General features: G+C 47.5%; 1 protein-coding gene across 3 annotated transcripts in view; it reads right to left on the reverse strand.

Annotated features, from left to right (window-relative positions):
* The window catches only part of SYNPR (synaptoporin), a 100,431-nt gene extending 85,324 nt beyond the window's left edge, over positions 1 to 15,107 (reverse strand). The window contains exons 1-2 of one of the 3 annotated variants that reach the window (XM_080605725.1): positions 14,979 to 15,107; positions 7,056 to 7,121 (exon numbers count right to left, since the gene is read on the reverse strand). In XM_080605725.1, coding sequence (XP_080461851.1) covers positions 7,056 to 7,121; positions 14,979 to 15,092 — 180 coding nt within the window. In that variant the 5' untranslated portion in view covers positions 15,093 to 15,107. Of the gene's footprint in view, positions 1 to 7,055; positions 7,122 to 7,193; positions 7,319 to 14,978 lie in introns of those variants that run through there. The other 2 variants (XM_080605727.1, XM_080605726.1) reach the window with 2 other exon arrangements.

Here is a 15,107-nt window from a genome sequence, read left to right on the forward strand (position 1 = left end):
TTTCGGGCTGTCATCGGGAAGACTCCTGCCCTGGGGACCACGCGTGGAGCCACGAGCTCAGGCTCACATGGGGACCACAGGATCCGAAGGATGGAAGCTGTTTATCGCGAGCACATTCCTCCCTGCCTGCAACATTTGGATCCGGAGATGGCAACAGGCAGGGCTTTTACCCGGGGCTCCAATTATGCAGATGCTGATTTACAGGAGTGATGACTGAAACATCTCCCTCATAAAAATTGGCAAGGAGCCTTTAACTGTGTATGTCTAATGGCACAGCCCTCTATCTCCGTGCATCTTCTTGCTAGTTTGAAAGTCAGATCATTTTTGTTCTTCCTTTCACAGAAACCTGGTTTGCATATATAATCAAATTTAGCATTAATGAGTCTCTCTCCTCATCTTCTATTCCTAATGCTTTGAGCAGCCACACGCAGATAATACCATCTGATTCTGCCATCAAGAAGGTGGCTTACCATAAGGAGATTTTACCAGTTTCACTCGGATTTCTTTCTAACTCCAAAATCTCCTGCTTCCTTGAGCGTAGTTCCTCGACCACACGTGCTAACCCAACGTAACTCTTGCGTGCCTGGTCCCACTAAGTTTGGGCTCGACCTGCCTGAGAATTATCAAGATTTAAACGAATACTTGGGTGACCTTTTACAATCGATACTTCCATGATTATAACATGAGCTCAAATGGAAACGTTAGGCACATCTTGAATGAAAGATGCTGTTTATTTCCAACGTGGTCAGGCATTACTGACGTTTTCTCCTTCCCTCCTTGCCTGTACCAGCATCTGTACCATTTTAAAAACAACTTCCAGACACAAGATCAGCACGATTCCCAGTTTCTGACGGGATCTATGCACACAAACATCCATGTGAGCAGCGTGCAGAAGAGCCAGCTCTGCAGTCTGCACAAACGCGGGATCACAGAACAGATTTCCTGCTCCTCCACTTGTCTTCCGAGTTTGCAGTCTTTAGGGCTCCATCTCTCTCCTGCTACCATATGGCAGCATATGGCTTGTCGGAGCCAAAGGTTCCCGAATCACAAGACTCCCAGAAGCTGAGACTTTAGGACCACAAGGTAAAACACCATGCAGAAACTGTGAGAGCTTCTGCTGCCTCTGCCCCAGTCCCACTGACAGTGACATACGCTCTCACATCTGTCTGCAGCAAAAACTTCCCAGATATCTTTCCTAAATTTCACGTTTGTGAAATGCCATGTGCAACAGAGCCTGATGTCTAATGGCAAAATCTACCTCCCAGTTCTTCCTAATTAAAATAACTTCTCCAACAGAGCTTGCTGCCTGCAGAGCAGTGGTGCCCTGGTACATGCCCAGAAGTTGTATGCCCAGTTCTGGGGCCCACCAGAGCCTGTTTGCAGGGCTCACTGCTGTCGGACGCTCACACGCCCTTGTTTCGAAGTGGCAGGTTTTGTCCTTACTGAACCACAGTGTATTTTGCATGCATTATGCTAAGCTGCCTATAAGAAATCATCCAATTAATGACAGCTTAACAGAGAAGGGTTAGTTACACAGTAATTACCTTTCTGACGTTAAAATACCATAGAAATGGATTTACAGTTTTTTGATTAAGTAGCACGTTTTATTGATCTGACACTCTACATACAAGGTCTGTGAGATAGGAACTGGGCCAGGTTTGCAAAAAGAACCTGCTTTTCAAGGAAGACTTTCAAAAACCAATCTTTTTTATTTATTTAATATTTTTGTGTATCCTATACATGGAGATGGACAGACCCAATACAGAATGCACAGTCTGGTCCTGGTGTTGCTTGATCATAAGCAACATCAAATTTTCAATAATAAAAAGATATTATTGTTATTAAGTCTTTTCTCTTAAAACAAGGGCAGGGAAGATCAAACACTTCAATCTTCCAGCCTTGCATCTACAAGGAGCATTAGGCTCTAGCAGGATTGCCCTGCTCCACCACCAACAGTACTCCTCATGGATCACTCTTTGCCCGTGCCAGACAGCAGCCTTCTGGTTGAGCAAAAACCAAGCAAGCACAAGCAAATTTGATGAAGAGGCTCAAACAGCTTTAATATATCTTAGGCCCATAGCACACTTTACAGAGCAAATTACTAATCATGAATGCCTTGTGCAGGAGTCACCTTGTTCCCCCCCATTCACTTTCATCACCAAGATCTCCAGGTTTTTCCAGGACACACTTGGAAGCATGCACCTACTTCAGTCCATTCATATGCATGCAAATATAATCCAACAAAAGCGCTCCACAGCCAGACGAGCAATCAGCAGTAGAACAAAAGACAAGACTTATTATCCATCTTTCAAGACTGAGAGACCCTTTGCCTTCCAAGTACGCATCTGTTTGCAAGGCAAGGGTGCTAACCTTTCAGAGGCAGTAGAAACAAAGCGAGCTTGACTCTTGCCAAGATGATAACAGCCTGACCTTCTTCCCATCTCCCAAGTCAAGTGATCTCATCGCAAAGGCAAGGAAGCAAAGCCAGGTCAGCTTGGTCCATGTACACACAGAGTTTTGAAACCACATTGGCATTTCACTTGTCTGGTTTCCATCAGAGCTGAATGGGGATTTGTTGTCCAAATGCCAGGCACTGCTTTGAAAACCTTTGGTACATCCCATGAAGAATCATGTGTGGTGAGTACCTACAGTCATGCAAAGACTGGAATGTATTTTTTTTTTCTGCACAAAGCAAGAATTGAAAGAACTCCTCGCACAGATTCGGGTTTGTTAAACTGCTTAATGTCCACATCCAACTTGACCTATGAAGAAAAGCCCCAGCAGTGTTTTTCAGACTGCTACACCACCGGTAGATGAAAACCATGGATATAAAACTGCTCCCAGGTACATACACACTGATGTGAAAGGGGCGCAGCAGAAGGACAGTCCTGTAAGCAACCAGAGCAGAGGGCGCGCATGACTCAGTCTTGTGAATGCATCCATAGGGCTTGTCCTGCAACACAAATGTCTCCCATTTGCCCCAATAAAAGCAGCGCTGGATTAGACAGAGCTCCTTGTATGGTCTTTGTGCCCCAAATACCCCCTCAGCTGTGCCCATGCCTGGGCAGGGCTCCAGGCTGGCAGTGGTCAGCTCCTGCCCAGAGCAAGGAGCTTGTGATGAGCTGTAAAGCACCTGCAGAGCCACCAGGGCTATGCCAGCGCCCCTCCACTTGCAGAGCAGTGCAGGCTCTGCACCTCTGCTACTTATCAAGGATTACAGGGAAATGCATTACGGACATCACCGCAGCTCCTGGTATTTTATGTGGTCACTGGACAAATGCCGGGCTGTTTTGCATCCACAGGAATGGAGTTGTTTGTGGCAAGTCACTGTGAAGCAAAGTCCTTAAAAACCTCAGCCTAATGATTGAAAGTATCCATATTTACAAAAAAATTTTTTTGCAGGTAACCCCATGAATCTATAAGAAGTACGTCATATAGATGTCACATTGCAGATGCACAATGCCCTGCTTTTCAGCTGATTTGCTTTTGTAGGGCTCCAGAGAGGCAACAACTGTGGGATAAATATAACACACTCGATAAACTTGCTTTTCTTACTTACTTTTCACGGACCCAATAAAAGCAACCTAAGCACATCCAGATATCTACATGATGGAAATTAATCCAGGGAGATGAACATATTTCTTCTCTTTCATCTTTCCTTTCTCATTACTGTCAGGTACACATATAGGGGAGTCATTTCTCAAGTGGAGCTTTAATAGTGTCTGTGGCACTGCAACTGGTCGCAAAGGACTGTAGTGCCACAGCAGATAGCCATGAAATAAACTCAGCAGTATATCCTTGTCTGTTATTCCATGGGTCTTCATGTGAGACAAGGAAACGACGGGGAGGAAGAATAAATTTGGCTCTTAAACTGTTTTCTCCTGCCCCCAACACGTGCCATGAAGCAAGAGTTGATTCAAAACTGGAAACACCCTGAGCCTATCTTGTACAGCTGTGTGCAATTTTCCAACTCCAGAACTGTGATCTGTATGCTGTAAGTACACTATTACCATGGTAGAGCTCTGGATTTTAAAAACAAATGCAACTCTGAGGCTTAACTGTTACAAGTCCCCCCCCCTTTTTTTTTTCTTTTAACCTTTCCTGGGCCTGAGCCAACATTGTCTCTACACGGCTTCTAAATGCAATTTCTTGGCTGGAAATAAGATTACAATGTACATGAGAAATACAAATGTAAACATATTACCGTACCATGAATATTCAGAAGACTCAGCCCTGTTTCAGCATCTTCTCTCTGGGTGATAATCAGAACAGAAGCCTGACAAAGGCCTGACCGAGTCCCTGCTCCTCTAGACACCGGTCCGTGACTGCACGGAAGCTGCAACTCGCACACCAACAGATTGCTCCTGCAGCAGTCACGCTTCCACACCTGAGGAGCCTACAGCCACCCCAGTTGTCTCCAGATCTGCAAATATTTGCACTTGCTTGTACAACGGTGCTCCTGGAGTTGGCGTATGAGAGGTTTAATAACAAGACACGTGGACCCCCTGAGCCACTTCCTCCATGGGCCTACCCAAATTGCCCTAAAGCACACGTTCAAGATGGGACTGCTTGGACCAGCTGAGGACATTTTTGGTCCACACCACCTCCAGGTCACCAGCCTTTCCGAGGAAGACCCAAGAAATCATCAAGGAAGTCCGAGGAGCCCTGCCACCTGTGCTGTAACCCTCCCCGTGCCATGACCCAACGCCCGGCATCAGTGCGTCTCCAGCTGGGCCGTGAGCTTTGCTTCTCCCCAAATGCGACCTAGGACCCAGGTGGGAGGTGTTCAGAGGTGCCACGAGTAGCACGGGGGCTACAGCACACAAAGAGGGGAGAAGTGCCAGTTTTCCTCCTTCTTAGACCGTCGAAAGGGCTTTCCCCACTCCTGGGTCCTACCTGCTTGATTTCACACTAGAAATCAAAAACCTGGCTTTCTGGGAAACGCGAATAAAAAAAGCGCAAGTTTTCCAAAAGCACGAGTTAACACCTCCCTCTGAGATGGTAAATAAGCCAGAAGAAGGCAATGTTACAATCACTCGCTGTTGCTTTCCCAGATCCCAAAACTCCATGTAAAGCTGTGTTATGATTCAGCTGTCACGTCACTCGCGTGGCACCGGTCACACCTTCCGATAGGTGATTACTGCGAACCTCCGAGAAACTCATCAGCGTTAACAAGAGCAGGTTTAATAAATTCCTCTGTCACCAGCACTTTCTGCATAAAAACCCCACTCACACATCATTTAACACCCGAAATGAAACAGCTGTAAATTCAGCAATTAGCGGTGTAATTTGACTGTTCTGATCAAGTGCACTGAAGGCTGCAAGGCTGCTGGGGGATGTGAAAGCTGCCACAGAATCTGCTGGAGCTTTTTTAAAGTTTAAAATGGCAATTAGGCTGAAAATTAAAAAGAAAGGAGTTTGAGGAAAAGATGGCCACTTATTTGAGACCAGAGATGGTGGGGAGAGTTGAATGGCAGTCGGTGGGCATGGTTAGAGGAGAAGGATGATGGGAGCAGCACAAGGAAGTGAAGAGAACTGGAATTTGTGTAACCCAAAAAGCCTACCGAGTATATAACTAGATGCAGTCTTACACACTCCTTGCACTAAGATGCACTTAATTCTACTCACAGATATATTTCAAAAGGGGGGAAAGAGTAATTTCTGAGACCATCTTAAGTTGTAATGCACTCTGCATCCTCCTTCCTCGTTCCCAAGGGACTGATCCACGCCAGCAGTGTCAGAGCTGTTCCCACACAGACACGCGTGTGTTTACAGACATGCAACCACAAGAGTTTCACATGTAGTTTTCAACCATGACAAAAGGCAGGCTTATATTCAGCTGCTGGAAAAAGTTACAGAACTAGGAAATCATCGAGAAAAGAGCCCTGAGAGTTCCCACTTAGTGTCTCAAAGACGCCAACGTGCTGGGGGGGGTGGGACAGTTTCCTGGCAGGGCTCAGGCTGTGCCCCCCCAGCGCTTGCTGCCCAGCCACCACCAGCACAGCTTCAGCGGGAAGATATTGAAGACACCATGCTCCCAGCAGCTATTTGCCAAAAAAAAAGCTTTGCTCCCCGTTCTGCTTCGTGTTTGCTTTCACAGCGAGCTGCAGGGTGTGCTGCAGGGTGGCTGAAGCCCCCCAGAACCATGTCTGGTGCTCAGCCCCTCAGCACCCCGACTTCTCCTGGAGGCAGGAGCAGCAGCGCCAGCTGGCTTTGCAGGAGCTCTGGGGACCTCGTCCACCCTCCGTAGCCACCACGCACAAGTCACCCCACTGCAGGGCCACCTCGAGCCCACGGCACCGCCACGTCCCCATCACCCTGCGCCACGGGACCCGGGGCTTTGGGGCTCTCAGCATGGAGAGGAGCTGCTGGCGGCGTGCGGGGACCAGCAGCTGGCTCCGGGGAGAGCAGCTGCCCCCCACACATGCCAAAACTCCCCCTCAGCAGCACCCCGCGGGCAGGCTGCGCGCAGCGGGTGCCAACGTGCGGGTAAAGGCACCCGCGCGCGGACGCGCCCCCCAAAAATACGCGGCTTACATAATTCCCCAGCCAGTCGGCGTTAGGGGAATGTGATTAATCCTCCATGACATGTTCTGAACTTTCCGTTCGGGGAGGCTCTCTCCTCCCGCAGACCTACTGGCGATGAATGTCATTTGACCTGCAGACTTCACTACGAATGAGCATCAGAGCAACCAGCAGTGACATTGCTCCGCAAACCAATTATCTGCCTCCTTCCCTGCTCGGCCCAGAGACAAGTTTGCTCAACGCATAACGAGGATTTTTTTTTTCCCCCCCTTTTCTTAAAAATTTGTTTACACCCGGCACAAGGATAACGGGCACCCACAACCTCCCCCCCCAGAGCTGTCCCACCGACCCCACCACCGCAGGACGACGGGTCCCCATCCTCAGCCCCCCGGCACCCCCCGTCCCAGCCCGGCTCCCACCTGTTCCGCGGGGCGCACCTTGGGGACACCCCCCCGAGCCCCCCACCACCACCACGGCGACCCCCCCGCGACCGAAGCACCTCTCCCCATCCCTCCCCACGCGGGACTCACCCACTCGAGCACCCTGAGGAAAGCGAGCGGCTCCTTCACCACGCGGAAAGTCCCCGCGGAGGCGAGCTGCGGGCAGAGAGAAGGGGTCAGCCCCGCGCTCCGCACCCCCCCGCCCCTCCACCCGGCCCCGCACCGCACCCCGCGGACCTGGTCCACCGCCTCCATGGCGCCGCAGCCCCGCGGAGCCGAGCGGAGCCGCCCGCCAGCCGGGGATGCGCTGCGCGCCGCTGCCCCCGCGCACGCCGGGCGGAGCAGCCGGGCGGGGCCCCGAGCCCCCCGCACCGCCCCGCGGAGCCGCCCCGAGCCCCCCGCACCGCCCCGCACCGCCCCGAGCCCCCCGCACCTCCCTGCGCCCCCCCGCACCCCTCCGACCGGCGCCCGCAGGCTGATGCGCGCAGCGCTCACCCCTCACTCCGCCACTCACTTATTGCTATTATTATCATATTATTATTATTATTTTTAAATATAAATCTCTCCATATATATTTTCTTTAATTTTTAAACATTTTCATTTCAAAAGGAAAAGGTCGGGGAAAGAGTTAAAAAATAAATAAAAGATGATTCCCCGCGCCCCCCGCACCCCTCCGACCTGTGCCCGCGGGCTGATGCGCGCAGCGCTCACCCCTCACTCCGCCACTCACTTATTGCTATTATTGTCATTTTTTAAAAACATATATATAATTATTTTTAAATATTGTTATTTCAAAAGGAAAAGGTCAGGAAAAGAGTTAAAAAAATAAATAAAAGATTCCCCCCGCCCCCCGCACCGCTCTGACCTCCACCCGCTGGCTGATGCGTGCAGCGCTCGCCCCTCACTCCACCACTCACTTATATTATTATTATTAAATATATATATATTAATTTTTAGACACTTTTATTTCAAAAGGAAAACGTTGGGGAAAGGATTATAGAAAATAAAAAGATTTTCTGTTGTTTTAATTTTGAAACATTTTTATTTCAGAAGGAAAACGTCGGGGAAAAAGAAAAAAAAAAGAAAAAAAAGAAAAAAGAAAAGAAGGAAAATATTAAAAAAAAAAAAAAAAGGAAAAAAACAACCTGCCAAGAAGCTACTCATATCTGTGCAGCAGCAGCCGGGCCAGCCGTGTCCTTCTTTCCCCTCTTGATCTCCCCGGGCAAACTTGCCTGCCGCCCCCGGCCCCCCGCGGCAGCCCCGCTGCCGTCCCGCTCCCTGTGCGCTCCCTCGTGCTTTTGTAGCATTTCCTTGACAGCAGAGCAGCGTTTTCCATGTGTGCTGTCGTCGTGCTGGCCTCGTTTCCCAACGTAACCCCAGTGATTAGAATATATCCTGGGCGGCACAGCCTGGCAGGAGCAGCAGTTCCCTGCATGGGTCCGTGCTTGCCTTGCCCTCGCGTGCTGACAGCGCTTCCAGTTCCTCGTGGCTTTAAAACATCGCCACGAGAGGTTTGTGATGGGGCCAGATCCTGCCCAGCAAGGGCTCAGGACGGCACTGAGGGCACAAACCCATCACCCTGTGTTCCAGCACGTATCCAGTGAGATTTAGATCCCACTTCTGCAATCACTTACGTACTCAATTCGCCACCACCCCAACGAACAGCTCTGCCACCAGGACCCCAGTGCTCTAACAGGATTTGGGCCCTAAGTAGGTCAGGGACAGCACTACCTGCCTCAAAAATACCTGAAGATTTCTCTCTGTAAGCAACCAACCAGCTGCAGGAGTTTAAGTTAATTAGATTTGTTCAAAATAAAGCTCAGTTAAAAAATCCGTATGTGCTCTAGGAGCAAACAAGAGGCGTGTGGGGGTAATGAATTTCTGAAAGTTTAACTGGAGCTTGATGCAGAAGATTCTGCGTCAAAACTGTGGAACTGTAAACTGGGTCATATCTTATGACAGCAAAGGGAGGGGGCCCAACCTTTATTTTTTAAAACTATTTCCCCATCAGAAATAGGCTTGGGGTCAGAATTACAACTACATTTCATTTTTTCAAGGAAAAGAAAAAAAACACAATCGTTGTCACCTGTACCCTCCTTCCTTCCTGCCCTTGGAGAAAAATAGGAAAGAAAATTTGATTATGAAATATTATGGAAGCTTTTTTATTTAAATTACAAAATAACTTTTTAGGGAATACAAAACACTTCTCAGCTATCATAGTAACTGCCTGGAGGTGGTTTGGTACTATGGGAGGCAGACTTCCTTGGCTGTGGCAAAGGGACAGAGCATCCCTAGGTCTCCAGAGGGCACAAGCAGGCAGCAATACACCAGCCACCCTCTGCCTTCCTGCCACAGCTTCCCCCGCTGGTGCAGAGAACCAGGGCCAGGTCCCTGTGAGCCACCTGCCTGCAGCTCCCACACCTGGGGCAGAAACCAGTCCAGTGCCCAAAAAGTGCAGCCACGCAAAATACTGAAACATTTAGGAGAGTTATAACTGAGCAGTAGACCAGGGAGAGGTGGGCATTTTTTTTTCCCTTAATTTTATTGGTAGAAATGAAAGCTCAATTTCCATTGAGTGCCCTGAAGAACTGGAAGCCTAATTCACCTACTCTCTCATTAACTACCTTTTCTTATAATCCTGAGATTTTTAGGAGCACTTGAGCTTCTGTTTTCAGAAACTGTCAGTCTCGGACACACAAAAGCAGATATTCTGAAGACCCTCAGCACCACCAGGATGGGCTCTGCTGACAAACAGAATGGTTTCCCAGCTGCTCTCCAGCTCTGTGAGCATCGGCTTGCAGTGGCTTTGGGAGCTCCCTTGTGCTGCATTTTCCATCCCCTTTCCACCACCCCAGCTGAGTTCTGTCTTGGTGCTGTTCAGCGCTCAGTCACCCCCACCTCAGCTCCCCCCTGGCTGGAAATCCTTGCAGAAGAGTGGCAGTAACCTGATTTTACAGTCAACACTCGGTACTTCTTCTAGAGGTTAGTAAGTCTTCCTGATGACTATTAGCATCGGTCCTTTGATATGGCAGAGCATGTCTCTCTGGCCTTCACAGCTGCTCTTTGCATGCAGTCCCAGTTAGCTTAGAAGAGCATCTCCTTGCCACTTCTTGAGCCTCACACTACAAAACTTGCTCTGCACATGACATTTTTAGAGATCCACACTTTTTTGATAAAATATGAAACACTGAAATGTATGTTCAAACCAGCAGACATGATAGGTCTGCAATTAGTTGAGAAACAGCAAGAACCTACACCCTAAGACTACTTCTTTTACTAAATTATACTCATTGCTTTCACACCTGGATGACGGCGCTTGGCATGCATTAATCAAAAATTGCTACAAAAGGTGCAATTAGAAATCAGCATGAATGAACAAATGGGGAGAGCAGAAGTGTTTTATAGGGACAAGATCTCACACCATGCATGTGCTGCCCAAAGACAGGCGCCTCCCACCCTTCCCTTTCAGAGATTCCCCATGGCTCAGGATTAAGTGACGCCCATGGGAGCTAAAAAGTGCCCACTGTGAGAGGGGGGATGCCAACATCAGGTGGCACTGCCTCTGCTGCAGGTGGCAGTGGCAAGAGCCATAAAGGGCTGATAGGTGCTGCAAGACAGTGGGGATTTACCTTTGCTTGGGACATCTTTTGTTTTAATCTTATAACCATCTGCTAACAGGGAAATGATCTCTGGTTCTGCTAGACCGGACATTAAAAGCACACACACAAATATATGCACACACCTATAAAAAAACAAGAACCTATTAAAAAAACCAGATGAAACTGCGTTTCTCCTTGTAAGTGAAAGAGCACAAAGCCTACGGCCCGTGGGCCCGTCCAGGCTGCAGCAGTGAAGGCCAGACGGTGGGGTCACCCCATTTGAAGGGATTGAAGGCAACTGGTGATAGCACCAGCACTATTTTTTTTGTGAGCAGTTGGGTGTGGAAAGGAGGTCTCGCACAGGCGCGAGGAGGACCATATGGTGCTTAGCACGCCAGATTTCTCAGCTCCAGCCAGGCCTCAGTCTCACACTCTACCTGTCACTCTTCCCAAGATCCGCACTCCGGAGGGTCATTTCATCCTCTCGGGGTCCCCATCAAATTTGTTCACAACCCGTTATCCCCAGGAAGGGAGAGTTGCCTCTTGGATCTTTGTTGTTTTTAAAGCTACCAGCCCCTTGGAGCAGGTTACAATATTTTTCCCTGCGGCTGTGTTTTGCACCAGGGAGCTTTTAACCTCTTCCTGGCAATGGGGGGTCCACTCTCCCATCCTAATGGGAATTGCCAGTCATTTCATGGTTTTATTTAATTTCATGTCTCCACTCTAACAGTTAGGCAATAAAATATAGGGCTATGGGATAGCCAAAAATTGCCTCCCAAGTGACCAGAAACCACACATGGGTGAACAGTGGGAAAAGCAGCAGACATCTCTGCCCTAGACATCTCCCTCTAGCCCATCTTCCAGCATCTTCAGGCCTCCCCCTTGGTCTGTTTCCAAATTCTAGGTGTCCGTCCCTGCATATAAATAATCTCTAAGAAAAAATACTAGGTGTTTACTCCTGCATATATATAATCTCTAGGAAACCTTGTTTCCCCATGAGCTTCATTTCTCAAATTTCCTCATCTCCATAGAATAGCACCAGGTGGGGACGTCAATGCCTACCAGCACGTTAAAGTCAATGAACTAAAAGGCCATGGTACTGGAGAATATTCCACCCTCAGAACCTAAAAAAAAGCTCACAAACAGAAATCCCCGTGTGATCATTACAGAGCAGAATAGCTCAGAAAAGACATGCCTAAATACATCGCCATATACAATACAAAGTTTACAGGACTCAAATGGACCAGTGAGAAAATTGTTCACTATTAAGCTAAAGATACAAAAGTGTTTTCTTCTTTAAAATTAGTTTTGTTAAATCAGTATTTGTTTTTCCAGTAACACAATTTCTCTAAGCAGGTAGCAGGGTCATTTTCATAGTGTGGGATGCGTATAGAGAGCACCTTATAAAGGTTTGGTGGTTAAATCAAGCAGCAGATGTTTAGCCGCATGGCTGATGTTGACCCAGAAGTATTAATGTCTACAAGTCAGACTATCTTAATGCAGTTCTTAGATCTCACACAAGACTTAAAATTATTTTTCTCCTGATCTCTAAGAGTGGCTGTACCAATCATCTTTGGTGTCTTTTCGGATTTCAGTTACGTGCATTTGAGATGAAATTGAAAGTCAAGTTTTCCTGAGTCCAAAAGGCTTGTCCGACTGCGCTGAAACCTTTGTTCAGTGTACAAAGCAATTCTGGTTTGATTTAAAAAAATTAATCAGTCATTTTCCTTTTCTGTCTTAATCCTTCACTGACATCAAGTCTTGTCATTTTTGATCCTTGCTTCCAGAGTGTATTGTCTGACTTTAATCAAAAGCATTCTGTAATTAGGTTCCAGCCAATTTAACTTAGACTATTTAAAAGTGAAAAATAGCCCTGCTTCCTGGTAAAACCCAGCTGAGTGTCAGAGGAGTTGAGCAGGGACAGCTTCAATTCATAATTATTTTGCTGGCAACAAAATCCTTCCCTTAAAAGCACGGGAATGCAGTTTATCCTGGGCATCTTTCGGATGATTTGTACACAGGAACACAAACAGCAGAGACAAGTGTGAGGAGCACTGCTGCAGTCAGATTCTGTCTCTCTCCAAAAACCTGGGTCTGGAGCTCTAAAAGGGACGCTGTCAGGGCTGGGATCCTTCAAATACGACCTACTTTTCCATTGCATCCTTTACCAACGAAAACGTTTAAATGCTACATTTTCTTAAAGAAAGAAGGAAAATGTCAGTGCGCTGGCTCCAAGGTACAGCTCCAGAAACTAGAGCTGCGCTGGGGTAACTACAGAGGAAGGGGCTTGCTCTGAGCCCTGGATGGAAACAACGCCCTCAGCTGCCCCAGACCCATAAGGGATGAGTCCGTGCCCTGTCCCCACACCCCTGCACAGGGCTCCAGAGCAAGAGCAACCACCTTGCCAGCTCTAGGATTGATGCCTGAATGAGAAATACCACAAACTTTGTCTTTGGGTACTGGTATAAAGCAGACACACACCATTTACATTCTCAGAAAAGGATGAGGTGGGTATACTACATGCACACCTGTATCCCAAGAAGTATTTCCCATCTCCTTCCCTCTCTAGGTGGGCATCTATTTGCCTCCCTTGCTCTGGGATTTAAAGCCCTGCAATTTGGCAGCACAGCAGGTGCAAATCGCCCAAAGAAGTGGAAAAAAAGGAACCCAAACTCACCAAAATCCCCAAATGTGCACCAGAACAGCTCTGGAATTTGGAAGGAATTTTTCATGGTTGGCTGTGTAAGATAGCTCATAGAAAAAGTAGAGAAGAGGAAATTTCTCAAACACCACTGCTCTCCAAGGCATGCCAAGCAACTCCCCGTGCACACAAAGCCTGGAACAAGACAGCAGCAATATCTCCTTCTCCTTAAGAACTGCTGCTTGCCTTTTACCCTGCTGCTTGACAAAGCACGGGAGGAAATTTCAGTCTTCTCCAGGGAAAGTTCAAACTTGTATCATCCTTTCCAGAAGGTGCCCCAAGCACTGGGCTGCAGACAAGCCCAAGCTGAGATGCAAAACATCTGCTGTGCAGCTCCAGCAAGGTCAGAGCAGCAAGCAGGATATTACAAATAAACTTAAAATACTCAGCGGATTTTAACGGTGAAAGCCTGGCCATGGCAGACGTTAAAGACTGTGACCCACTTGGATGTTCTTGCAAGAGAAATCTCATTAGTACTTGGTGGGTGGATAGAAGAGTTGAGCGTGGTGCCGATTCCTGTAATCTGCAACGGGATTTCGAGAAACTCAAGCGAGCAGTTCTCTATCCCACTTTTTGGGCATCAGAAAGAGAAAATGGACAAGTGCAAATTATGGGAAAGTAAAATCCCAAAGATCTCAACAAGGGACTGCCTGTAACATCCCTTAATGTCACACCTATTGCTACTTGCAGACAATTCACACAATATCTTTGCTTTCCTCATGCTGACTACACTTCTCCAACTGCCTTCTCAAGCTCCGGGGCTGAGCAAGTAACAGTGCTTCAAACCTCCAGGTTTTCATAAGGGGCTTTACTACATTTATCTGGATTTTTTGCTAACAATATGAATAATCTGCATTCACATGCTGAAATCAGATTACCTGTAGCACCCCAAAACAGAATTATCCATCATAAAGAAGACTGTTTAAAACAATAGCTGACCACCAAAAAGTAACTCAAAATCCCTTTCTCATGTTACACTTTACCTGAATTTTCTTCAGGTCTGCGATGTGGCTAAAGATGTTACAGTTCATCAGCAACCAACATGACTTATCTCCAGAGCTGTTGAAAACATTAAGATCGGTTCCCTCCTCCCAAGCCATTTTTTTCAAAATTTTGTTTCATCATATAGGATCTGACCAAGAAACTTGAGATTTTTGAGGTCTGTTAGAGTTCACTATTCCTTGCAGCCCTGTCCCTTACAAGACGCTTGCAGGGTGCAGCACCCCAGCGTGGAGCTGGCTCTGCCCAGCCCCTGAGATGGGCAGCACCAAAGCCTCCTCTCCCCACAAAAGGCTTCCAGGTCCTGCTATACCCTAGCTTAAAAAGCTGAGCCCTAACAAAGCTGAGGCCTAACAAGCAAACCTGAGGCCTAGTCTTGGCTCTGCCACAGACCTCCCGCTTCTAGCCTTTAGGAAGCTATTTAAGGTCTTCTTTCTTGATAAATTTTCTTCACAGTATTACCTTGCTTTTTCTCCCAGGGAGGGAAGAGATTCATTATCCAGCATTTGCCAACACCTACCTCACTCCCGTTCAGTTTTATTGTTACACTAGGAGACTAGCTACAACATCACTGAAAGCCACCTGCTTTCTTCATGGATAATGGAACCTTACTAAACAATACCCAGATCTCATCAGGATAAATTAGCTCTCCAGGACAGTTAAAAATAGCCTTCTAGAGCTCCAAGTCCCTGGAACAACAGAGAAAGTACATACCTTTTGTTTTGAAGTATTTAGAGACCCCACCACCAATTCTTCGTTGGAAAAAAGCAACACTAGAGAACACTGCAGTACAGAGAGCAGGAAAAAAACACTGACACCAAAAAACATAGTAAAGAGATGCTA

Source organism: Anser brachyrhynchus (assembly GCF_964034855.1).
Source record: "Anser brachyrhynchus genome assembly, chromosome: 10".
NCBI lineage: Eukaryota > Metazoa > Chordata > Aves > Anseriformes > Anatidae > Anser > Anser brachyrhynchus.